The sequence below is a fragment of the Hyperoodon ampullatus genome (assembly GCF_949752795.1).
Source record: "Hyperoodon ampullatus genome assembly, chromosome: 6".
NCBI classification, from domain to species: domain Eukaryota; kingdom Metazoa; phylum Chordata; class Mammalia; order Artiodactyla; family Ziphiidae; genus Hyperoodon; species Hyperoodon ampullatus.
The window spans coordinates 1,148,504-1,174,334 of record NC_136919.1 but is presented as its reverse complement, the minus strand read 5'-3'; the positions used below and the strand labels follow the sequence as shown (position 1 = coordinate 1,174,334).

The 25,831-nt window shown below is 62.8% G+C and overlaps 1 protein-coding gene across 2 annotated transcripts; it reads left to right on the top strand.

Moving 5' to 3' along the window:
* Positions 1 to 11,288: 11,288 nt before the first annotated feature.
* Positions 11,289 to 24,062, top strand: TRAF2 (TNF receptor associated factor 2; the record flags this gene model as incomplete). Of its 2 annotated transcripts, none has more annotated exons than XM_079706518.1 (10): positions 11,289 to 11,476; positions 11,972 to 12,050; positions 12,215 to 12,313; positions 16,413 to 16,574; positions 17,293 to 17,367; positions 18,916 to 18,990; positions 20,445 to 20,771; positions 21,202 to 21,379; positions 21,926 to 22,074; positions 22,727 to 24,062. In XM_079706518.1, 10 exons carry the CDS (start codon positions 11,289 to 11,291, stop codon positions 22,943 to 22,945), a joined length of 1,551 nt encoding a protein of 516 aa, XP_079562644.1. In that variant the 3' UTR covers positions 22,946 to 24,062. The 2 variants fall into 2 exon arrangements, with proteins under 2 accessions (XP_079562644.1, XP_079562643.1); XM_079706517.1 differs by having other exon boundaries at positions 11,289 to 11,509.
* Between the last annotated feature and the right edge of the window lie 1,769 nt (positions 24,063 to 25,831).

The window sequence follows — 25,831 nt, the reverse complement described above, 5'->3', positions numbered from 1 at the left end:
AAGGCCAGGTGTGCGGGAGCAGAGGACGGGCTGTGGTCCAGGAGGGTGAGTGGCTGGACTGGGCAGTGCAGGAGGCTGCCAGCTTCTCCTGAGCACTGGTGGCCACTTCCTTCAGCTGAAGAAGGCAGGACCACTTAGGCTGAGCCGGGTGCAGGGCCTCTACAGATGGCCAGGGGAGGGGAGGGGGCCAGCTGGAGAGTGTGGGCTGCCAAGGATGGGCCTGGGCTCTGGGGAAGCAAGGAGGTACGGTTGACAGCTGGCAGAACCAGGGTCAGAGGTCCCAGCTGGGCTGAAGAATGCTGGGTCCTGGACAGGTGGGAGCCCCATGGAAGAGGTGGCAGTGGTGGGGCGGGGAATGCCTGCTGCGGTGGGGTGCCGGGAGACCCCTGAAGGCCACCCCGAGCCTCTCCGACACAGAGCTGCGGACCTTGGCCAGGTGATCACTTACTTACCGGGTCCGAGTGTGAGCAGAGCCATCTTACGGTTTGCGGGTCCGAAGTGAGGCGGTGGAGCAAGGTCCCCACAGGGAGCAGGTGCGCGGTGCCCGGGAGGGAGGTCCGGCCGGAGTCAAGGGGCCAGAGCGGCAGTTCCGGATGCGGCCGGCAGAGGGCGCGCGCGGACCCGCCGCCGCTCCCCAATGAGGCCGAAGAGGCCGCTCCCCTCCAGGGACCCAGCTGGCGGAGGACACGGGCACACAAACCGAGTCTAGTCCCACGGGGTGTGGGGGAGGGGACCCACTTAACACAGGGCCACCAGGAGGGAGACCTTCTCTATCTGAGACCCTAGGACCTGCAGAGGGCCCAGGCTGAGCCCCTCGCCTGGGGAGGGAGGGAGCTGGTCCCGGCAAGGCACTGGCCGGTGTAAAGGCCCTGGGGCCAGGTAGGCCTGGCATCGGAGGCCGGGGCTGGCCAGGGCAGCCCGGGCACCTGTGATTCTGCATGCGAGGTTGTCCCCCAGGCCTTCGGTTCTGGGTGTGGGGTGGCGTCCGTTTTCTGAGATCAGCTGAAGGGAGGTGGGTGTTGAGTGGGGAATCTGGGCAGGGTTGGGAATTTGGGGTGATCTTTGCCTTCTTCTTGGTACTTTTCTGTGTTTTCCAGAGCCTCCGAAATGACCTTCTGTTGCTTAAAACCAAATGCTTTTGAATCGGTGGTACCACCAGGTGGTTTAAACACTGTGGGATGGTGTACAGTGACCACAGCCCGCTCCTTGGCCCCCATCGCGTTGATTGCTTTCTCCTGCCCCCTTCCCGAGTCTACAGAGAGTACAAACAGACGCGAAAGCCATTCTTTTCCACCTTTGCTTACAGAAGACGCAGCGCTATGTGCACGCTGTCACCACCGTGCTCTCTGCACCTCATTAGGGCCTGGGCTTGGGCGGTCCTGGTCCGGAGCGCTGGCTGCTGCCATGAAGTCAGCTGCGGGGCCTCACCAGCCTCGTCTTTCTCCTTTTCTTGGGGAGGGACGGTGCTGGCTGTGCACTTCCAGGAGCGGGAGTGGGGAAGCCCCTTGTGGCTGACTCCCGGGCAGGGGAATTCTGGGCAGAGCTGGAGGCCGGCCTTTCTGGAAACCCGTCCATCAGGTGATTACACAGTGAGAGTGAAACCAGCTCCTTTCAGAAGGTGCAGCCCCCGGTTGACCTTCAAATGTCTGAAAAACGAGAAAAGAAGCGGGGCCGAGCTCTCAGGACGGGAAGTGGGCTGTACTGGGAGGCTGGCTCCGCTCAGTGCCGGCCTCTGCTCTGGGGACAGCACCGGGCACAGGAGGGGCAGCCCATGTCCAGGGCCCTAAATGGGGGCCCACGTCGGCCTTCCTGCCTCCTGGCCCTGAGTGCTGTCTCCCCGAGACCTGGGTGAGTAAAGGATAGGAGGTGAGATGTTCAAGGGGACTGGCCACGCCAGTGGGGAGCGGAGGTGCCACCAGCATTCAGAAATGTCCTAGGCGCAAACCAGGACCCGAGGGAGGAAAGCCAAGGGGGCGGGGCAGGCGCCAGGGGCTTGAGAGAGGGGGCCTTGGGGCAGAGTGGGTGGCTGCGGCAGCACCCTCCCCCGGGGTCTGCAGGCCCAGTGGGCAGCTGATGGGCCCTCTCCTGCCTGGCCGGCGAGCTGTGAAGAGCCAGCGTCCACCGCAGCATCGACCCGGATCTTTAGCCAGGCCCACGCCCCTCTCTGGGGGGCACTGAGGCACAGGACAGAGGCCCTAGACCCCAGCCCTCAGGGAGCAGGTGGACGACACAGGCCCCCTCTAGGGTCTGCTGGGGGCTGTCCCAGCCACCTCCCCGCATGGCTGCCTCAGAGGCTGAGTTTTGCTTTCTTTTTGGCAGGAAGGAACCCGCGTGGGAATCCCCTGAGTTGCCAGACGACCAGAGTGAGTCATCCCTTTTCCAGCCCGCCTGGATCGAGGTGTCACCCTTCTGAGCTGGCAGGCGGGGGTGGGCTGGCCGCTTCTCAGTCAGCAGCCCCTCCCTGCCGAGGTTCCCTCTACCCAATCTGAACTCAGGGGCCTGTTGTCAGAATCCCTCTCCTTCCCTCCCTCTCTCTCTCTCTCTCTCTCTCTCTCTCACACACACACACACACACACACACACACACACACACAATGTATTCAGGAAAATCTCTGAAACTGGCAGTCTGAGAGATATGAAATCATTTTCATGCTGGAAGCATCGCCAGGTCCTTCGAGACGGGCTCAGCCCTGTCAGTGCCGAGGGCTGCAGGCAGCCTCCTTCCCGGGAAACAAGACCTTCGTCCAGGAAATCTCTTCGGGATGCAGGGTGGGCTGAGGGGGCCCTGAGCCCAGCGCTTCTGTGCTGTCCCCGATGCTGGAAGGGTGAGTGAGGTCTGACCCTCCCCAGGGAGTCACTGCAGAAGGCAGGCGAACAACTTCCATTTTACCCTGAAGAAAGAGGGGTGTTGCTGAGGGGGGACCTCCTCTCTGCAGCAAGAGCCATTTCCTCTGTGCTGCCAGTGGGTTCACAGGACGGCCTCGGCCCCCCAGACCCTGGGAGGAGAAACCTCCTTACATCTGAGAGCTTGCTTAGTTATGGGCCTTGAGGGAAACCTCATGGAACGCGTAGGTGGGGACTGAGGAGGTTTCCACGGCTGCTGGTGGCAAACTCAGCCTTGAAGTTCACGGAACTTGTAATGGAGGCGTAGTGGCCTTGCTGCTGTATCCCGGGGATGTGGCGTTTGGGATCCGGGAATTCCGACTCCAAACCAAGTAATGAATATGCAGTGTGATGCGAGTACTTCTGGACACAGAAGTGGACCGTTTACATCATGTGGCTTCACAGCCTGCCTGTGTCGTTTACTCTGTCCTTGAACAGTCTGCGTGGCTTCAGATGCTCCCCCTGGAGCTGGGGTGCCCAGTGTGCTGTGTGACCTGGGTAAGGAATCTTGCCTCTCGTAATCTTTCCTTTTCTGCAAAATGGGGAGAGCCGTCCCCATTTCCGGGTGCTGGTATCAGATGAGACGCTGTTCTCAGGTATTTAGAAAGCTGTATTCCACAGGAGAGAATCCAAATTGTCCCCACTCTCCTTTAGCAGATGAGAAACGGCTTGTCCTCAGGTCACACACTTAGCGGCAGTGTGCTGCCCCTTTTTTCTGGTGAAGACCACCGCTTCCTTTCTAAATATTTCCACTCGTGTGTGTCCATGTGCCATAGGCTGTGCATATTGTTTTGTTTGGTGGTGAAATTCACATAAGATAAAATTCACCGTTTAAACCTTACAATTCAGTGTAATTGTACTTTGTAATGTCGGGCAACCGTCGCCACTACCTAGATCTAGAACATTTCACTACTCCGAAAGGAGACTTCGCAAGCCTTCCTACCCTTTAGGTGAGCGGCGTCTAAATGTAACCCACACTGGGGCCCAGCCCTGCGCCTGGAGCTAACCCTCTGCGGGAAGCGCGGACCACGCCCTCCGGACAGAGAGCCGAGCCCGCGCAGGCGGACTCTGCCTAGAAAGAGTCCGCGGGCGACTTAAGTACCCTAGCCGCGTCAGCTCCGCCCAATCGGCGCCCGCTGCGGCTCCCTGCGCGCTTCTGGTAGGCTGTTGTGTCAGTCAGTTAGTAGTGAGGGCCCGAGGCGGGAGGGGCGGGGGAGAAAGCTGGCCAATCGGCACCCGCTGTGGCTCTCTGCGGGAGCTTGGTAGGCTTTTGTGTCAGTCCGTCAGGAGGGAGGGCCCGAAGCAGGGGGCGGGGGAGAAAGCTGGTCAATCGGTGCCCTGTGTGGCTTCCTGCGCGCTCCTGGTAGGTCCCCACATCAATCCATCAGGCGGGCTCGTGGGCGGGGCGGCGGCGGCGGCGGCGGCGGCGGCGGCGGCGGCGGCGGCGGCAGGGGCAGGCGGGCAGGCAATTCCGGGCGCGCGGCGGCGGTTGGTGAGTCGCGCTGCGGGGGTTGGGGTCGGGGGTCGGGGGTCGGGGTCGAGGTCGAGGGGCGGGGGCGGGGGGGCACGCGGTGCCCGGAGGCCCGGCGGGAGGCACGGCCGCCGCCGCGCGCGGGCCTGAGGGGATTTCTCGGAGCCGGAAACTGAAAGTCGGAGCGGGCCCCTCACAGGAAAGTTCGCGAACGGCGGGGCGTCCACGGCGGCCGGCCCGGGTCCGCGCGGGGTCCACGCCCCCCGGGCCGCCCCCGAGCCTCGGCTGCGGCCCGCGGCGCCCCACCCCTTCTTGCCCCCGAGGGGCTTCCTGCCCCGCTCGGGGTCCGGACGGGCTCCGCGGGCGGCCTGGACCTCGGGGGTCGCCGCTTGTCGCTTGCTGCCCTGGGCCCTCTCCCCGTGCCTCCGACCCCCCTGAGCTTGGGCCTTATCCGACGGTGACACCGAGCCCCGAGGTGGATGGGGAGGATGCAGGGGTCTAGGGAGCTGCCGGGGCGGACGGAGCCTGGCGTGGGGACTCAGAAAACTGCTGTGTGTGCGGGGCCAGACGCTCCCTGGAGGCAGAGCGGGCTCCTCGTGGACCGGACGGTGGGGACGGGGGAGAGCTGGGGACAGCTGCGCCTGTGACAGCAGCCGCTCCGCCTGGCCTTGAATCTAGCAGAGCAGGGGGCGTGCCAGGCCTGACGCCGGGCCCTGCGTGACTCAGGGACCACATGTCCCCGGCAGCGTTTAGCAACTCAGTTACTGGCTTTAGGTGGAGGTCCCAAGCAGCCCAGAATTGTTGTTTGAGTTTTTTTTAACAGCTTTATTGCAGTGTAATTTACATACCGCAAAACTCACCGTTGCTTGAATTTCAAACAAAATCCTAAGCAGTGCTTTTCTGAAAGCCTTTTCTTTTAGTGCTTTCAGCAGTAGCATCTTCACACATTCGAGCAGCCGCTCTCTCTGATTCCAGGCCCCAGCCTGGCCGGTCCCCCACCTCAGCCCCACGCCTGGGGACACAGCCCAGCCCCCCTGAGGCTGCAGCTCCCAAAGGCCGGAGCTGTGATTTGGGCCTCTGTGCTCTCTGGTCCTTTGGCCTGGGACAGCCCTGAGCGCGCCTCCGGACACACCCAGGCCGTGCCATGGGCCCTTCCGGGGTCCCCCCTGCGTCCCAGACCTCTGCCACCTGAGGTTGCATTGTGCCCTGTGGCCCTCGCCTGTTGACTGCATCGGTAGTGGTGCTGCCCAGTCTCCCCAGCTCCACGCGTGATGCACAGCGGGAGCCTGGAAACATCCATGCGGAGCGACAGACAGAGTGATGGTCACGTATTACATCACTGGCTCGCTCATGGGGAGACAAACACGCATGTCCTTCCTCTGGGGACCTGAAGAAATGGGTTGTTTCAGCAGTGGTCATAAACTGCGGACTAGAGCACAGAATTTACAGCCATCACTTGGTGCTGGAGAAAATGTTTTCTCCGGGAAGAAAAGGCCTTCTGACTTAGTTCTGAGCCAGGTGTGGGCCCCCCTCTGGCAGTGAGAGATGCCAGCCTGCCTGCCCGCCCGCCCGGTCAGCACACCAGTGCGGACTGGGCACGGTCCAGCAGGCGGGTTTCCACCGCAGGGCAGCGCACACATGGGTCAGGGGAGGAAAGTCCAGAGAAGAAAACCCAGAAAAAATGACCCACAGGTTCCACAGATGATGCCAAGAATGGGGTGCACCCCTTCCGTCTGTTCCCGAGTCCACGCCTGGGCCTGTTGCCCTGTCCCCCCTGTGTCCTGGGCCTGCTCCTCCACGGAGATGGGTGAGGACCGCCCCCCAAAGGCCTGGGCTGTGTGATCAGAGGGAGGCCATGTCCTTGTTCCACAGTGCGGCTGACCCTCGGTGGGTGAGGGAGGCAGGCTCCACGGAAGCTGTCCCCGGCTCTGAGCAGGAACAGAGTGGCCACCGTGTTCCCTGCAGGGCCAGCAGGCGGTGGGGATGGCGTTTGGGGCAGGTGTTCTTGGGGACTGGCTGTGATTTAGGGAGGCGAGTACACAGCAGCGGTGGGGGTAGGAGGTGAGTAGTGGAGGTGACTACAGTGCGGGCTCCAGGATTGGGGTGCCCTGCTCTGTGGCGGGGTGGCGCCCGGCTGGGCCAGTGGTGCAGCACGGAGGAAGGGTCAGACACGGGTATAGGAGCCAGTGACCGGCGGGAGCCTTGGGAGCACGGAGGGCACCCCCGCACCTCCCATGGGCCCGGGTCCCTCCTCCCTGCGTCCAGGCCCGCGATGCTGCCCGGGCCTAGGAACAGTGCGGGGAGGCGATGGTTGTTCAGGAAGCCGAGCAGCAGAGGCCCTGGAAGCCTGGGGGTCTGAGGGAGGAGCCCAAATCCCCAGCTCGTATTTAAGGGCCTCGGGAGGCTCCTGCAGTGAGTCAGGTCACAGTAGATGGTGGCCGGGCCCAGTGGTAGCAGTGTGGTCAGGTCCTGGATGTTTGTAGCGGGTAGAGCCAGTGGATTTCCTGGCCCGTTTGAGGTGGGCGTGAGGCGGGGCTGGGGCCTCAACGGGGCAGAATCGCTGCGTCGTCATTGATCAGCGTCTCCCTGTTGATGGCCCCAGTTTTTCATAAGAATCTGGGTGTGTTGATGGCACGAGTAGCTGCGAGTGGGCGCGGGCGGGAAGGGACGGCGCGGCGTTTGCTGTGTGCTTTAGTGTAAACGGTTGCTGGGCGTTAAGTTGGTACCAGACCACTTGGCATCACGTTGAGCTTGAACGAAGATGAAAGTAGTGCCAGCGATGACGTTCGCGTGGATCTGAGGCCCTGGGGGCCCTCCGCGCTCGCACGCTGTGTGCGGTCACAGGTCCCTGAGAGTTGCTTCAGGAGTCTTGCACCTGGGGGCCCAGCGTGGCACGCAGCAGGGGCAGCTGTCAGTGGAGCGTGGATTTGGGGGAGTTTGGTCCTTGCGTTGGGGCATCCCAGAGGGAAGCTCCTGGGTTGAACCCGTGTGTCAGCTGGCAACAGGTGGCTCCCGGCAGCCAAGTGCTCCGACACCTGATGTGATGTTGGTTTGGGCAGCAACGTACCCTTCTTAGAATTAGTCCCTGACCCCCACACACCGGGCTGAGGACGGTGGAGCCCAGCTGCCTCCGGCTCAGTCGGGGTCTCGGTGATTTCTCACAGGGACGGCTCTTTCCCTGGGTCCTCCTGCTGTGTACCCAGGTGGGACCTGGGCCTGGGAAGGGGGCCTGCATCACAGGAAATGGCAGAACAGCGGTGGGGTGCCAGATGCCCCCCACTCTCCTGGGGGTGGGGAGGCAGGAGGGAGATGCAGCCCCACCTGGGGGGGCTTCTTTTGTGTTAAAACCGGTTTTTGAGGTTATTCTGCCATTGTTAATAGTATGAAGCAGGGTTACTCTGGATAAATGTGCGTGGTGTACCGTGACTAGGGATCTCACCATCTTTTTTTCGACTCTCCGGGAATAGAAACTCCATCTCTTTCTTTTTAAAATGAGGTATACATACAGCAAAAAGCACAAATCCTAAATGTACAGCCAGATGGACCTGTGTCCACATATACAGTCACTCCTCGCCTTCCAGAAGCCCTCGCGTCCCTCAGGCAACACTGACCCTCCTGCATGGAAAGCTTCTCTGTTTCGCTTCTCACAGGATTTCTGACTCCAAATGCGTGGGTTTCCCCACACCAAGCAGTTCTGCCTTCCTTGATAGATGCCGACCGGGCATCCTGCAGTTTAATTCAGTTCTGACACTGGCCGCCTGGAGTTAGCACAGACCCCTTGTGTTAAGAGTTTGGTCACACAAGGCTGCCCCCACCCCACTTCAGATGCCAGTGGGGAGGCAGGGCCTCCCATACTTCTGACTGACCGGCTGTAAATTGAGGGTCCCCATGACCCCCTCCTTGGGGTCAGTAATTTGCTAGAAGGGCTCAGAGAAACGTGCGTAACAGCCCGCTGGGAGAGACACACAGGGCCAGGAACAGGGAGGGACGCGGAGCCTCCACGCCCTCTCCAGCCCCCCCTTCCCAGCACCTCCACATGTTCAACCCAGAAGCTCTCCAAACCCGGTCGTTTAGGGTTTTCACCGGGGCTCCCTTCTGAAGGCAGGATTGATTGAATCACTGGTGATTCAGTCAATGGCCAGTGTCACCGCCGCCGTGGAGGTGGGAGTGGTGGTGAAGGGGCTTCTGAATAAACAGAGGTGCCCCTCTGTCCCCATGGCTCAGGAAGCCCCAGGGGTTCTGGGTGCTTTGTGCCAAGAACCGGGACGAAGACCCAACGTCTGTTGTATCGCAGTTCCCAACCCCAAGGGTAACTGCTGCTCTAACTTCTATCGTCATAGGTTAGTTTCGCCTATCCTCGAGCTTCATGTAACTGGAATTATCCTGTAAATGACGTTGTGTATGTAGTAGAAATGCCGTTTCAACAAAATGCAAGTTTGTCGTATAAAGTTAGTGCATTCACGTCTGGAGCATATTTTGGGAGTGAATTAAGTGTGAGACCAGGGCCGGGCCGTGTGGGAATACTCGTTCACAGTCCCAGGCGAGTCGTGTGAATGGACGTAGTTCTTGTTTTTTACCACCTTGCCTGAGAGTCAGGATTTGGAAAATAAACTGGAAGCTTGGAAGGACCAGTAGGGGGTTTTGGTTCCATAGTGGAGGCTTGTAACATCTGACCCCTGAGTACAAAGGCTGCCAGTCGCCCAGCCCCCAGCCCTGTGTGACTGCAGGTGGGTGGCGTGTGCGCGCCAGGAGGGTCCGAAAGGGCCCGAAACTCGGGGTTTTCTTCTCATGCTTGGGCGGGTGGCACAGCAGCAGCGGGTGGCTTTCAGCGCTGAGTTTGGGCACGGCGCTTTAGAGTCTGTGTGATGTTTTCCATTACAGTTCTTGAGGGTTCAAGTGTATAACTGTGACTTGAATAAGACATTTAAGGCCTTAAGCACTGAGACCTCCTAGGGCGTGGCGGGGGTGCCCTCTGACCACGTGGCCGCCCACCCTCCTGCCGCGCCAAGTAGCCGTGACCACCGAGTGGGGAAGGCGAGGCCCACTGTGTGTTGGGGCCTTTTCCTTCTTTATTGCTCAAAAAAGAGACCGTTTGTGGTTCTTTTATGTCCAACAGGAGTAAAGGTCCATGGATTAGTAAAATGGGCTCGATCTGCCACAGAAGGTGTGGTCAGTCGGCCAAAAAGTGTTTCCCCCAGGCCGGCCACATTCGGGCGGAAAGTCATCGCAAAAGAAGAAGGTCTCTCCTGACAGGTCCCCTGGAGACTGTGTTTGAGGTGGGCAACGAAAAAAGCGTCACCCTCATCCTCGCGCCTTGCACGAGCTTCATTTTTTATTTTGCTTTCTGGCCCTGCCTGTGTAAAACATGGCTGCAGTCACAGAGGCCTTTGCGTTTCATCTTGTTTATTTTGTTTGTCTATTTATTTATTTATGGCCGCGCCGCGGCTCGTGGGATCTTAGTTTTCCCAACCAGGGATTGAACCCGCGCCCTCGGCAGTGAAGGTGTGGCGCCCTAACGACTGGACCGCCAGGGAATTCCCACATTTCGTTGATTTAACACCTTATAACGAATACAGAGTTTCGACCTAAAGAAGGTGGCTTTTTTTTTTCTAGTTATATTCAAAAATAAAAACTCCTCTTTCTCATGTAGTCTGGAGCCGTGATGTTTTAAACCATCAAGGTTACGAAATCAGTTTAGTAGCATGACCAGAAAAAGAGGGAAGCTAGGAACGTGATGCTTCTCACGCGGGAGGGAGTGCACCTTCACGGGCCTGTGTTCCAGACGCACACACGCGTGTGGCCACCACAGCCTGACCTTGAGCTGCCCTGGACCACACTGGGGGCGCGTCCTTGAGCTCTTGGGACTTTTTGTTCACATCGTCCACCAAAAGGTTTTACTAATAAAGGCACCTCTCATGCTTGCACATCTGTGTTGTGAGGGCTTGAAGGAATGAGATCCCCCAGCTGTCAAACGGACAGATGGACCCTCCAGGGGCCAGGCCTGCCAGTGTGAGGAGAGCACGAGAGAGGCAGAGGTGCCCTCCCGAGGTGCCCGGGCACAGCGTCCCTTCTGTCGGTGGCTGGAGGCAAGAATGTGGGTTGGGAAACGTCCTGGGGGCTGCGGGGGCCCCCGAGTAAGGCCGCCTGCGTTACAGACCCCATGGCTGGTCGAGAGTGGCTTTGCCCAGCAGCTAGGGGACGACGCCGTCTGTGCTGTACCCTCGGTGTCAGGCCAGCTTAGGACAGTGCACGTGGCCTCCTGTGCACAGTCGCTGCCCAAGCAGACCCCCCCCGCCGCCCCGGAAAGGGGCAGAGTTTCACAGCATCCTGACTTGACCGTGCCCAGGCCCCAGGGCAGACGTGGGTGTGCGTGCTGGGGGCGTGCGGGGGCAGGGAGGGCTCTTCGGGGATTTGCACAGAGGGCTGGGGTGGCCTGCCCGGGTGGTGGACGCTGAGCAGCTCTGAAGTGAGAGGGACCCTGGCCGTGGGGGCGGAAGCAGAGCAGCAGCTGCACGCAGGCCACACCCCTGTCTTGGGGCTGAGGGTTGGTGTGGCCGTCTCCTGGGCCTGCCCGGGGACGTCGCCTGCCAAGCTGTCCAATGTTCTAAGGACACATTCACACCTGGAGCCTTGGGGAGACGGCAAGGAGCAAGGCTTGGGGTCCGCGATCACGGTCACACGCGAGCCCGGCCAGCTGGCCCGGGAGCCGAGGCCCGGGCCGGGTGGCCACAAGGACAAGCCCGCTGGGCCCAGGGCTGCAGCGGGCATGCGGGTGCCCGCCGTCTCAGCCTTAGCCTGGCCTGCGCGGCGCTCCCCGGAGCGCCGACGTCCTGCCTCTCAGAGGCCCAATGGCCCAGGCCTTGCACGTCCCCGGACCCGCCGTGACACGCTGTGCTCTCCCTTAGGGCTTGGCCTTGGTGGGGCTGCGGTGCTCATGGCTGCGGCCAGCGCGACCCCTCCCGGCTCCCTGGACCTGCTGCAGCCTGGCTTCTCCAAGACCCTCCTGGGGACCAAGCTAGAGGACAAGTACCTGTGCTCGGCCTGCAGGAACGTCCTGCGCAGGCCCTTCCAGGCTCAGTGTGGCCACCGCTACTGTTCCTTCTGCCTGAGCAGCATCCTGAGGTACTGTTCCTTCTGCCTGAGCAGCATCCTGAGGTAGGGGCGCTGGGAGCAGCCAGGAGCGGATGCTGATACCCGCGTGGCCCAGGGCTGCTTTGGTGTGGGGTGAAGTCAAGCATCTCCATAGGGTCTGTTTTCCTGCTTCTCCTTGTCTCTGGTGGGAACCGGACAGTTTAAAATTGCCTGGAGGCTCCCGCTCCCTACGCACTGGGCGCCCGAGTCCCTGCGGGGTCGGGAGGTGGGGCCTCCGGCCCGTCAGCAGGAGGACAGCAGCCCCTGGTCCTGGCATCCGTCTGCGCGGGTCGCGTTCAGACGAGCCGCCGGGGTTTGGGGCTGGGCCCCGAGTGTCTCGCACGGTGCGTCGTGTCCGCCGGGCGCCCCGGCGGCCGACAGAAGCTCCAGAGCCCGAGCCGTGGCGTGGGCCTGTGTTGGCGAGGCTGCGGGCCTCCCACCCTCCACGGCGGGTTTCACAGCGCGGGCTCCCCCTCTCCCCACCAGCTCCGGGCCCCAGAACTGTGCCGCCTGCGTGAACGAGGGCATTTACGAGGAAGGCGTCTCCATCCTGGAGAGCAGCTCGGTGAGTGAGCCGTCCACGCTGACGGTGTCGAGGGGAGAGGGAGCCTGGGAACGGCCGCGGGAGAGGCGCCCCGGTCCCGAGCCTCCCCCGAAGGCTCGTGGTGTGGGGCGCCAGGCGGGTGGGCGGCTGGGAGGGGGCTTACCCGAGGGGCGCTCTCTCCCCAGGCTTTCCCGGACAATGCTGCCCGCAGGGAGGTAGAGAGCCTGCCGGCCGTCTGTCCCAGTGAGGGCTGCACCTGGAAGGGGACCCTGAAGGAGTACGAGGTAGGGGCTGCCCTGCGCTGGCTGAAGCCCCTCCCGCAGAGCAGCTTCAAGCCCGCCTGACTCCCGCGGAAGGGGTTGCAGCTGCTGCTCCGGACGTGCCCACCTAGACTCTCGAGCCGGGGGAGCCGGGCGTGTGGCCGGGGGTGGGGTGCTCACCCTGTGTGGGCTGTTTGCTGGTGTGTCCGTGGACGCAATCCTCCGGCCGCAGTGCGGTGGCGGGGAGCAGTGGTGTGTGCGGGGACCCTGGTCCGGCCCTGAGAGTGCCGCGCAGGCAGGAAATTAGCTTTCTCGCCGACGGGACTTTGTTGTCTTTCCTCACTTGGATAGTGCTGACACTGGAAGATGCAGGAGTAGCCTGCACGTCCATTCTGGGGTCACAGGAAGGCATCTGGCCAGTGACAAGGGCAGTGGCCGGGTGTATATCTTGCAGGCCTGTCTCTGCCGTGCGAGGCTGGCATGTCGGGGTCCCTGTGTGCTGGGCCTCCGGCAGCTGAACCTGTGGCTGTGAGCCCAGCTGGACGCTCTTCCTGGTGATCAAACGCTCTTAAAAACTTACGTCTCCAAGGTACCTGCGCACGAGTGTTCCCGGCAGCCAAGTGTCCCTGGCAGAGGGCGGGACACACGAGATGTGGGCTGGTCGTGCCGTGGAATAGTGTCCAGTCATGAGAGGAAGGGAACCCCACCCCAGGCTACAGTGGGGACGGACCTTGGGGACATCACGCTGAGGCCACTCTCAATCAGCTTTGGGGTCTCAGTGAGATGAGCCCAGCAGAGAAGGACAGAACCTGCGGGAACCAGCCCTGTGAGACAGGAGGTGGAGTGGAGGCTGCCCGGGCCGGGAGGTCGTGTGCAGTGGTGCAGAGTAATGGGCTGGGTCCTCAAGGTGGGGAGGCCTTGGTGCTGTCCAATGCGGCCGAGGCTGACGAGGCTGGAGGGGCTGTTTGCAGGGGACCCGGCTTGCCTACACGCATGGCTGCCCAGGCCACAGAGCAGCCTCCCTTCCATGGGGTGGGCGCCGGGCTGCGACTGAGTCACGACACAGGGGAGAGCCCGTCGGCTCTGAAACTGGGGTCCTGAGTTCCTGGGGCTCCTCCCTCCTGCTCCCGTCCCGAGCGCTGCGCAGCGACATCCTCTGGTCCTCTTGACCAACTCGACTTCGTGGGCTTCAGGCTCTCGGTTGCATTTTGCCAGAGGAACAGCTTGGCCGTGTCTGGGGCTGGAGCCGGTGGTCGGATGGACAGAAGCTGGGCTATCCTCTGACGGGCGCCTGGGCCTGGAAGCGGAGGCCTCTCTGTGCCCTTCCGGGGAGCAGGACTGCAGTCTGTGGACAGAGGCCTCCGACGCCCAGGGGCCACTGTGGGGCAGGGGTGCAGGCAGGGGGTGCTGCCACCGAGGCCCTGCTCAGCAGACGGGCCTGAGCTGTTGTTGCCCAGCACTGTCCAGAGAGCTGGCCTCGGGGCAGGGTCTCTCCTGGGGGGGTGGGGAGCCCCATCAGGGAGTGCAGTGGGTACTCCGTGTCGCCTTTTGAGGGGACCAAAGACCCCTGGGGACAGGCGGAATAACCCCAGCTCCCGAGTCCCCTGGGGTTTCTGCCGCCTCCAGGCCACTGGTACGGGTGGCGGCTTTGCAGGCCCCTGGCCAAGGGCCTGGGACCGCAGCCAGCCCGTGGGCCCTGCGCCGGCCCTGCAGGCATGCGGGCTGGAAAGTCCCTGGCTGCACCCGGGGAACTCAGGAAAGTCCCTGGGGGTTGGTCACGTGGGAGACGGGCACTGCTCTGGGTCTCTCAGCGCAGCCTTTGACGTAGGGTAAACCTATCTTTAGCTGGGGTGAGACCCCACCTCAGGGCGCGGGGCAGCCACCTTGCTGCAGCGGTGGCCCCGCTTCCAGCCTGGAGCCAACATGTTTGCCCTTTGGGTTGCTCAAAATTGGGGTGGTGCTGGGAAATGCTGAGGCTGCGGCTGAGCTCCTGAGAGTGTGGAGAGATGGGGCAAATCCTGGTCAGCCTTTGAATGAGTTTTTCCTTTGCAACGATGTCTAGTATTTTCTAAAAACTCAGTGAATTAAGACTCCAATTCAGTTAGAAGGTGTCAGGAGTGGCTGCCAAGTACACAGAGCAGCCCTGGGGACTGCTCTTCTGGAAGCGAGAAGCAGGTGCTGCGTGGAAGGAACAGCAGGGAGAAGGGGCCTCGGGCTTCAGAGGAGGGGTCCGGGCGGACCTGCGGGAGGACCACGTTATGGGGACATTTTGCAGCTGAAAGGTGAGCAGAGTTGGATGTGCTCACGTGTCAGGGAATCCAAAGTTGAAATGCCTAAACATTTAGCTTGAGTTCTGGTTGAATGCATATTGATTTCCCTGAGCGACCTGGTGGGAGTGGGAGCCCACGGAGCCCGTGCCAGCCTGTGAGGGTGCTGGTGTTCCTGCACCAGGAACGGGCTTCGGGGGCGCTGAATCCCAGGGGCACCTGCTGAGTGGCGAGCTGTGTGGGGCCGGGTGGTCAGCGCTGGCCACGGGCGTCCCTCTCCAGTTGTCCAGTGGCCCCAGGGCTCACCCTTGAGCATTTTCTTTTGCTTTGATCAGATCCAAGTGCCCTCTGGGTGCTGTCATTTTTGTTTCACGAGCGTGGTTGTTTCCGAGGCTCCCCTGTGGCTCGGTGTGCTGGTTTGGGCTGTGCTCAGTGTGGCCAGACCAGGGCCCTGCCTGGGGAAGCTGGGGGTGCCCTGGCGGTCGAGGGAAGCTCCTCCCGGGCCTGGCCGCCGTGGAGCCTTTGAGGAGCTGTCGCCGGAGCAGGAGCCCTCAGGGAAGGTGTCGCCTCTGCTCTGCCCCCGGTACCGCGTGGCGTCCTGCCCACCCGCACGGCCGGTCTGTGTCCTGGGGCCGGGCCTCTGCCGCAGCGTCCACGGAGCCCTGTCGGGTTGAGTGGGGTTACCGGGGAGGCTTGCTGAGAAGGCCAAGTTCCATCTGACGTGTGTCCCTGCGGGAGACGTGGAGCCCGGGGTCCTGTGAGGAGGCGGGAGTGCCACGGGCACCACATCTGAAGTCTCCGCACCCCGGCTGCTGGGAGAGCGCCACACGTGCCGTATCTCTGGGGTACACCTGGCACCACTTCTCACTCCCCGAATGGTGAGCTTTGGCCCTGGCAGCCGAGCCTGCTGCATGGGGTGGAGACTTGGCTGGCCTGTTCGCTCAGCCTCGGACTGTGGGCCACGTGGAGACAGAGCCTGCGTGAGGCTCCTTCCTCAGGGTCACTGCGGCGGAGCTCTGCGAGCTCTGCGGGGGCCCTGAGCTACCCCAGCTTGTCAGGCGCCCAGCCTGAATCTTGGTGGAGGTGCTGACCCCACGGCGTGGATGTGCTCGGTGCCCAGGCTGCGTACTTACCAGGGGTCGATTTTGTGTGATGCGTATTTGACCACAGTTTTTAAAAAACAGCAGCAAACAAACCGTCATCTCCCGTTCTCTGCTTACTGGCCCGCCCTCTGTGCCCCTTCCCGGCCGGCGTTTCCTGAGAGCTGCGCACAGCTTCTGTCTGTCCCCTAGGCTCGCCGCCCCGTTTCCAGGTCCCACCCTTTCTCACCTCTTCAGCCGCTGCCGCAGCCCCCCCCAGTGCTGCGCTGCTCAGGGCCACACCTGTCCGGGTCGGGCCCTTCCCGCGCTGCTGGCTTTGCTGGGCCCCACCTGGGCCCCACCTGACCCTTCGGAAGCCCAGGCTGGGCCCCTGCGCCTCCCTGGCCACGTCACCCTGCACGTCCTCAGCTCCAGGAGGGCGGGGACGGGGGCTCTCAGCCTGGGCGTCGGGACGAGTGGGCACCTGCGTTTCCGCCCGCTTCTTGCTCTGGTCCCCACGGCGTCACTTCTCTGCCCTCCGTCCACTTAGAACCTGTTCCCGCAGCCCCTCTCACTGTCCCCTCTGTGTCCCGAGGGTGGGGCGCCGCCGGCTGGATCTGGGTCCTGATCTCTGCGCTGGAGCAGGGTTAGAGGAGTGAATGCAGCGGCCCCCGTGGCCCAGCGCCGAGAACGGACCCGGACCGGGCCGCGGCCGGCGGGGCAGTAGCCCAGAACCCCACGGGCGCTCCGCCGATGCCTCGCTCCCTTCATTGCCAGAGCTGCCACGAAGGACGCTGCCCGTTCGTGCTGACCGAGTGCCCGGCATGTAAAGGCCTGGTGCGCCTGGGCGAGAAGGAGCACCACCTGGAACACGAGTGCCCGGAGCGAAGCCTCAGCTGCCGGCACTGCAGGGCACCCTGCTGCCCGGCCGACATGAAGGTGAGCGCATGCCGGCGGGTCGAAGACTCCTGGCAGCCCCGGGTCGGGGGTGAGCTCACACGGGGGGACGGCAGCGTGCGGCCACGCCACCCTCGCTCGGCCAGCAGCCTCCCTGGGTTCGCCCCGAATGCCGTGTGGCTTTATCTGAAAGTTGTCGCCTGTTTGTGAAGGGCGGGCCACCTTCCCGTGGGTTACATCACGTCTGGAGCTTCACGGGGTTCCTGAGGTCACGAGCGAGCTCGGTGCCCACGTGTCCGGGGTCTGTCCGCGTGGGTCACGTGGATCTGCTGGGTCAGGACCCAGACGCCCCCCTGCTGGGTCTGCAGGTCTCTTCACCTGCAGCCTTTCCCTGTGGGCGTCTTTTTCTCTCTGCCGTTTGTTGAAGAAGCCGCTGTTAGTCTGCATTTGGCTGGTCGGGTCCCTGAGGTGTTTTTTCACGCCCGGCAAGCTCAGCTCTAGAGGCAGCCCAGGGGTCAGGGGTCTCGGAGGTGCTCTGGCCGCTGGAGTCCCCCGCCAGCAGGAAGTCCGCCAGCCTGGCACCCGGTGGCAGTACTCTCGGGGCGCTGGGGCGCTCCTCCTCCTGGTGTTGCCCCAGCGGCTGCCGGTCGAGGGCAGGTCCTGAATCTGCAGACCCCCGTGTCGCCCGCCGTCTCAGCCTCGGGGCTCAGGAGCGTTGCTGGCCCGGCCCCAGCCCTGACGGCTGCCACGTCTCTTCCAGGCGCACCACCAGGTCTGCCCCAAGTTCCCCTTGACCTGCGAGGGCTGCGGCAAGAAGAAGATCGCACGCGAGAAGGTAAAGCTCCCCTGGGGCCCCGCGCCGACCCACTGGGTGTTCAGAGGACAGGCCACGCCTCGACTCTGGGGGCGGGCTTCCGGGGGGGTGGGGTGTCGCAGGCTCCTCCTCTTCCCGCCACCCCCTCCCACCCCCCTCCCGCTGCGCAGCCTTGCATCTGAGCCACTTGGCCCCAGGGAGCGGGGATCTGGGCAGGTGGACTGTTTACCTGGCTCTTCTTGCTGCGGGAGGTCTCTGTCCCTGAGGACGGGGCGGTGGCTTGTCTGTGCTCCTGCTGTGGCGATGGTTCCACAGGCAGGCCCTCAGGCCCACCCTGGCTGTGCTGGGAGCTGAGTCGGTGGCGGCCAGGCGGCCTCCATGCTCTGGGAGGGAGGGCGTATGCTCACATGCCTGTGGGAAGCCCACGCCTGACCCCGGGGAGGCAGCTGCAGTTTGTTCGATGAGGGCCCTTCGTCTCCTTTCTTCTGAACTTCTGAGGTTGCTCTCTCGTGTATTTGTCCAGTGGTTATAGTGCTCCAGGGCAAGAGCTGGGAAGAGGGTGATTCCGGAAGCTGGTGGGGCTCGGATCCCTCCCAAGCTGTCCTCAGTCGTGCACGCCTCTCCCACATGATGGGTGAAGACAGCATCCAGGCTAGCTTAGGTGGCATTTCTCAAGTTGTGAGCGTGACCCAGAGCTTTCTGCCTGAATTTCACCTGCGTTTCTCTTCCTGGGGAGCATTTGTGACTCCTGCGCATTTCTTGACGGGCATTTGTCCTCTTTTTTCTGTTTTTGGAGCTCTTTGTAAATCAGGGCTGTAAGTTGCAGTTATTTGTCCTTTTAGTTAATGGTATTTTTGGTTTGTTTTTGTTTTGGGGGGCACTTTTCAAAGTTTTTCTCATTGTTTCTGGATTTTGATCCAGAGTTGGGATTGTTTTCCGCTCCCAGGTACAGAGGAAATTCTCTGTCTCCTGCAGGTGTAAGTCTGATTCCTCACATTTTGGGTCCCTGGCAGGTGGAGGCCAGTGGCTGCCCCTTCCCCTCCCCCCACTTCGGGCAATGTCGGTCTGGCTGTGTCTCCCTCGGCCCAGGCACTGCCCGGGTCAGCTGGCCACCCTCTGGGTCTTGGGTTCTGCTCTGCTCTGAGTGTGGCCATGGGCCAGCGCCCCGCCGGGTCAGCGTGGGGGTCTGATCCCCGGTCAGGCTGCTTCTCCTCACTCCTGGCTCCGTTTGGAAGCCAGGCTGTCGGCCCCCAGGCCCCAGGGCCTCAGACCGGCCTGTGAGGGAGGAGGTGGGCAGGGCTGCTCTCTGGGACGCAGCGGCCCACGCACGGGACGGGCTCTGCGGGTGATCCCAGACGGCCCACGCGCCTCAAACACACACGTGCACGCGTTTGCGTGTGTGCTCGAGTGTACACTGCAGCTTTGGGAGCAGGTTGTCGGGTTTCGTCCGGCCCGAGCGTGCAGAGGCCATTGGGGCGGGTGCAAGGGTCCTTTGACGGGACGCTGACCCAGTTGGTACAGGAGCGGCTGGAGCGGAGGAGGACCGGGGTCTGATGTCAGGCCCGTCAGTTTCAGGACCACGTCAGGACATGTGGCAGATGCCGAGTCCCCTGCAGGTTCCACGCTGTCGGCTGCCCCGAGATGGTGAGTCCAGGTCTGCGGCGGGACCGCCGGGAGCTCCTGGTTCCCAAGCAGAGGCCGGCGGACGTGACCGCGCCCTGCGGACACGGCCTCCACTCCACCTCCAATCCGGCCCTCAGGTGTCCCGGCTCTGTCCGCTCGTCCTCCAGGTGATCCCTGGTGCCCAGCCTTGACCGCCCAGCTGCTGGGAACCCCCAGCGTGTCGCAGCCCCCTGAGGTCTAGCGATGCCCCCTCTGCCCGTCCTCTCACCTCCCCCAGAAAGCACACCTTGCTCCACCCGGCTCTTCTGGCCAAAAGCCCAGTGGTCGTTCTGGACCCGCCTCCTGTCTCTCCCATCACATCCAGTCTCCCAGAAAGCCTCCATTCTGCCTGCAGACGGGTCCTGGAGCCTCTCTGCCTCCCCGCCTCCCCTCTGTGGCCTGTGTGGCCCTCCTGCTTGATCGCACCCCGGTCACTGGCTTGGCTTTCCCCCAGCACGCTGACGTTCCCCGGGTCCTGACCCACCTCCTCTCTGCCCGCCCCACCTGCCAGCTTCCGTGCGGCTCCCTCGGGCCCGGGCAGCTCCCTGCTCACGTGGCCCCCGCCCTCCTTTCCTACCTGTTCTGTGCCCCCGAGGGCTGGGCGTGCGCAGGCCCCGCGAGCGGAGGCTGCCTCCTCAGATAGGGGCACACCAGCCCTCTGCTCTCAGCGACACCCCAGCAGCATTTCCGGTGGCAGCAGTCCTGGCGGTGTTGTCACTTGGTGACTTCACGACACTTGGTCCCGGTGTCCGGCTTTGTTTTTTCTAACGAGAGCGAACAAGGGCAACGCCCCTTCCGTCCCCTTGGTTTGTGTCTGACGTCCTGCTTCTGGGCAACGCGGTGCTGGTCGTTTCCCGCTCAGGCCTGGGGATCCCTGGCGTGGGGGCCGTTAGAGGCCAGAGGAGGGGCCTAGGGCACACGCTGCCACGGCCTCTTCACGTCCCACTGAGGACGAGTGTCCTATTGACCCTGTGGATCCAGCCGGCCTTGGCCCAGCTTCCGGAAGCCTCAGGTCCCCGGCCATCCCAGGGCGCTCCCGGGCGCTGGGCCTCACGTGGAGGTTCGTCCCTTTCTATCCACTTTCGGCTTTTTGAGGCTGTCTGACCCTCCAAACTCGTGGAGCTTTGGACGGGATGTGGCTGCAAAGCCAGATCTGTAGGGACTATTTAAGATGAGTTCTATTCCCCTCCCCGCCGCCCGGCCGCGGCCACTTCTTTCGCGGTGTCTCTCCCATCACCTGAAACACGAGTGAGTCACGTAGGGAGGTCTGTGTTTCGCAGATGTGGTTGAGTTCAGACAGTGACAGACGCGGCGCTGGCAGGTGAGCGAGAGGGCAGGTCACCCTCGTGTCGCCGCCGCGCGCCGGGCACCGGTGCTCTGTCGAGGTGTAAGGCCGCAGGCCCCCAGGGCTGAGTGCGGGTGTCATGCCTCGGCAGGTGGAGGGCGAGAGGCAGCAGGAGCACGAGGCACAGCGGCTCCGGGAGCACCTGGCCCTGCTTCTGGGCGCCCTGCTGCAGGCTGGGCCCCCGCTCCTCGGCCAGGGCGAGCAGGGCTGGGGGGCCAGCACGCCGGGCCCGGGGGCAGCGCCCTCCCAGGCGGTGGAGCTGCTGCAGAGGTGCGAGGCCCTGGAGCGGAAGACAGCCACCTTCGAGAACATCGTCTGCGTGCTGAACCGGGAGGTGGAGCGGGTGGCTGTGACTGCCGAGGCCTGCGGCCGGCAGCACCGGCTGGACCAAGACAGGATCGAAGCCCTGAGTAATAAGGTTTGTGCTCGCTCGCCCGCAGTGCCCAGGCCTCGTTGGGCGGGTGCCAGGGGCTCAGGGGGCTGCAGAGCCAGGAGTTTGAGGGCAGCGCCTGCATTTCCAGCGGGCACTCGGCTCTCCGTGCTGGGCCTGAACGGAGGCCGAGGGTGGAGCCTCTTCTCCGACTGGGGGGCAGAGGTGGCCGTGGGGACCGTGCCTGGCGCTTCATGCGGGTCCCACGAGCGCGTTTCCTCCTGGGGTCGGGGGTCTCGTGGGCTTGGAGCCCATCCGAGAGCAGCTGACCCAGCAAAAGGCTGAGGCGCTGGGCACGGGGTTCGCTTCATAGCGCGTTCCTGCCAGAGGGCAGCTGGTCTCTGTGGAGGCGGGTGAGCCCCAGGCCCCTCTGGCCCGGCGCCCCAGGGGCGCATCCTGACAGGCCCCGTGCCCCCAGGTGCAGCAGCTGGAGAGGAGCATCGGCCTGAAGGACCTTGCCATGGCCGACCTGGAGCAGAAGGTCCACGAGATGGAGGCGTCCACCTTCGACGGGGTGTTCATCTGGAAGATCCCGGACTTCGCCAGGAAGCGCCAGGAAGCCGTGGCTGGCCGCACGCCCGCCATCTTCTCCCCAGGTGTTCTTCCGGAACTTGCCCTCCCCCTGAGCTGCTGCCACCCTGGGCCCCCGCATGCCCGGGCTGGGGTCTGCCCCCTGCTGCGGCCGGGAGCAGCAGGGTGCCCCGGCAGAGCCAGCTCCTCAGCCCACAGTCACCAGCCTCACGTCAGGGTCACGTCTCGTTCCTTAAACGGCAGGCCCACCACGTCCGTGGTCACCCCGCTGCTCCCCGTTGGACATGAGGCTCGTCCAGGTCGGGCTCAGTCCAACCGCAGCCGCTCTGCCCAGAGCCCCTGCCTGGTGCTCGAGTCTCAGTCCAGCCCCTGAGGTTCCTTCCCGGTTGGTAGCAGGGCCAGTGCGGGGTCGCATTTAGGGTTTCCTAAAAGTGCCGTGTCTGATTACTACTTCCACTTTTAAGAGAAGTCTGTCTGCACGAGCAGCTGACTGCGTGCCTGGAGGAGAACGTTCGCTCCTTGTGCCCTCCACCCTGAGTGGCGTGTGTGTGTTTCCTGGGGAGGTGGCCGCATGGGCTGAGCCCTGGGTGCTCACCAGCACCTCCCCACAGCCTTCTACACCAGCAGGTACGGCTACAAGATGTGTCTGCGCGCCTACCTGAACGGAGATGGCACCGGGCGCGGGACGCACCTGTCCCTCTTCTTCGTTCTGATGAAGGGCCCCCACGACGCCCTCCTGCGCTGGCCCTTCAACCAGAAGGTGCGCGAGGCCCTGCCCCGGCTGTGCGGGCACGCGGGAGCCCCTGGGTGACAGGTGTCGGCGTCACCACACCTCAGTGCTCGGGCAGTGTCCGTTGTCTCCTGGGCCATGCCGCCGGTCAGCCACTCGGGACCAGCACTTAGTGGTGGTGCTGCCTCAGAGAGTTTGTCCCAAGGAAGGGGGGCCGCCAGGGGGCCTTGATCTGAGGGCATGGCCCAACCCTTGGGAAGCCAGAGCCCACGCGGGGGAGGAATTGGAGACCCGGGCGCTAGTCAGGACAGACGCCATGACGACGCTGGGCAGCCCTGTGGCCCTCGTGGAGGAGGTGGCGTCACTTGAGCGCGGGGCCAACTCGTGCTTCTCCCTGAGGGGTGCTGTTCCTGGGGGTGGGGACAGCCGCGTGAGCTCTTTGGTGAGAAAACGTCCCTTAGACAAGTGTTGTCAGAAAAAAGCACAAATGGACGTGGCGTGGGGTGCTGGGCTTCAGCCTCGGATCCTCGTGTCAGTGGACAGAAAACGCCAGGATGGGCACAGATGGACAGACCGGGCCAACCCGTGGCGGCCGTGCTCCCGGCACTCGACTGCAGACCGGGCTCCTGGCGGCTGGGCAGGCTGTGACTCACGTGCTGTCCCCTGGGCGCTCTCCTCCCAGGTGACCCTGATGTTGCTGGACCAGAACAACCGGGAGCACGTGATTGACGCCTTCAGGCCCGACGTGACCTCGTCCTCTTTCCAGAGGCCGGTCAGCGACATGAACGTCGCGAGCGGCTGCCCGCTTTTCTGCCCCGTCTCCAAGATGGAGGCCAAGAATTCCTACGTGCGTGACGACGCCATCTTCATCAAGGCCATAGTGGACCTGACAGGGCTCTAGCTGCTGCCCACGGGAGCGGGGCCACCGCGCTGGGCGGGCACCTGCGAGCTCACGTCCCACAGGCAGGGGCTGCCTCCCGGGAAGGGGTTCAGCCCAAGGCCATCGGGGTGGGCTGTAGGCCCGCGTGTCCCCAGCGGGTGGGCCGTGCAGGTGTGGAGCCCTCAGCCTGCAGCGGGGCGGCCGGGGCCACAGTGAGGAGCTGCTGGAGAGGAGGGACGGTCTCGGGCCCGGCTGCTGCTCCAGGGAGAGCCCTGCTGGGCCATTCTGACCAGGCCGGCAGGCGGGGAGGGCATCCCGTGTCCCCTGCCCCGTGGCGCGTGCAGGGCGCACGTCCAGCGCCCCCCTGCCCAGGCCCCGCAAGACACGTTGGCTTCCCTGTTGGGTGTGGAGGAGTTGCTGTTAAACCTCTAAATCCCTTAGGTGAGTGGTGTCCATCTGGCTCTCGTCCTGGCCATCAGTGACTCTGGCCGGGGCCTCCTGGCCTGCTGGCCTCCATGCCCTGTGTGTCGCCAGCTCCTTGAGCGGTTCCGTGGGCTCCCTGACACTGCAGGCTGGCTCGTGCGGGCCTCAGTGAAGCCAGCCGTTCTCTCTTCTGGGATGTTACTAGCTGGGCAGCTCCTCGTCCCTCAGGCCTCCCCAGGGGCCGCCCTGGAGAGCAGGGCCACGTGCGTGCCCCCGATTCTGGGCCTGCCCCGCCCCTCCGTGCAGGGCCCCCGGGCCTGGAAGAGTGGCCGACGGCTTCGTCTGCGTTTGGGACCTGACAGGTGGCGTCTCCCCAGGACCAGGACTTGCCCGGCCTCCAGGTGTTCCTTCGACAGCGGCAGAGCCCGGGCAGCCTGAGCACAGGCTTGCACCTCGGCTGGACCTGGTCAGGGCCTCAGCCCGGGGCTGCAGGATGGGCACGGCGTCCTGGCCGGGAGCTGGCCACACCCAGGTGCACTAGTGACCAGGACTGGGTGCTCAAGAGCTGGAGTCCTTACAGAGGACCTGTGACAACATTGTCACTTCTCTATTTTGAGAAGTTAAAGAATTGAAAGGCACAGAGAATAATAAGCTCCGTGTGTCCAAAATTAACAGATGTACACGTTTTGAATTATGTATTTTAATTAAAAAGAAACATTGCAGAAAAGTTGAAGTCCTGCTTCCTTTCCCTCTCACCACCTCCGTCACTGGCCAAGGCACCGCCCTCGTGGATTTGGATCCTTTTCTGTTTTCATTCTTGTCTCTGTGTGTGGTCACCCACAAGTACGCCTCATGTACCGAGTCCTCTGCAGACCCCTCTTCCCCTCCCCCAGGGGAACGCCTGGCGTGCTGAGCACCGCACGGTGGGCCAGACGCAGACGGTATCCCTCCTCCACATTCCCACGGGCACGTGCCTCCCCGCTCTGCCCTTCTAACCTGGACAGAGCATCCCCGCTGCTGCCCGTCCCATCCCGCCCAGCCCTTGCTGCTTGTGCGCGCAGGCTTGTTGCTCCTCCAGGGTCCCTGCCTGCCGCCCGCCTGCCTACTGGGGTGTTGGTCCTGTTTTCCTCCTGGTCGGAGGGAGCTCCCAATATTCCCGGGAACTGGCCCTGGAGCACGTGCGGGCTGTGTGTGCAAGTGTGTACAGAAATGGAGCGCTTGGACACACGCGGGTCATGGACAGTGCCGCTGGCCACTTAGTCAAGAAGTCCCAGCCCCCCGCCCCCACCGGCCTGACAAATACTGTTTTCTTCTGATGGTTTTTTTTTTTAACAAATAAAATTTATTTATTTATTTATTTATTTATTTATGGCTGTGTTGGGTCTTCATTGCTGCACGCCAGCTTTCCCTAGTTGTGGCGAGCGGGGGCTACTCTTCGTTGCAGTGCGTGGGTTTCTCATTGTGGTGGCTTCTCTTGTTGCAGAGCACGGGCTCTAGGCGCCTGGGCTTTAGTAGCTGTGGCACACGGGCTCAGTAGTTGTGGCTTGCAGGCTCTAGAGCGCAGGCTCAGTAGTTACGGTGCACAGGCTTAGTTGCTCAGCGGCACATGGGATCTTCCCGGACCAGGGCTTGAACCCGTGTCCCCTGCATTGGCAGGCGGGTTCTTAACCACTGCGCCAACAGGGAAGTCCTCTTCTGATAGTTTTAAAGTTTTGTTTTTAACAACATACTGGGTTTTTACATTTGAAGTTTGTTTATATATGGTGTTTGTGTATGTGTTTCCATCAGGTCAGTTCAGGTTAAGCCAAGTAGATTAGTGAGTTTGTTTCCTTACCCTTAAAATGAAACAGAACAGTAAAATGAGAGGCATAGAAAGGTACTCTCCACCCACAAGGACAAAGAGCGGGAAGAAGGTGACAGCAGAAGGAAGACTTGAGCCCGTTCGTTGGGAGGTGGGACGTGGGCACGGGAGTGGCTGCCCCAAGGTGCCCAGGGTCCGGAGAAGGCAGCGCTGGAAGGGCGTGGGCTCAGAGACGGCAGCGGAAGGTGGGACGTGGGCACGGGGGTGGCTGCCCCAAGGTGCCCAGGGTCCGGAGAAGGCAGCGCTGGAAGGGCGTGGGCTCAGAGACTGCAGCGGCAGAGGTCTCCATCTGGGGGACTTGCCAGAGGAGCTCGGGACAGGTGCCCGCCCTGCGATGGAGCGAGGAGTGGACATCTGCAGTCAGGACTGCAGGTGCCGGCCCTGCCCTCGAGGAGTGTGAGCTGCTGTGGGGTCACTTCTGCCAGGAAACCAGAGTTCCAGGGGGAAACTGAGCTCCAGAGGAGGAACCCAGGGGCGGGCCGCTGCCTTGTAACCTGGTTTAGGACGTTCCCGTCACCCACCCCCTGCCCCTGGCAACCACTGACCCACCAGTCTCCACCAATTTGCCTGTTCTGGACATTCGTATAAGCAGAGTCGCACAACCTGGCCTTTGACGTTTGCTT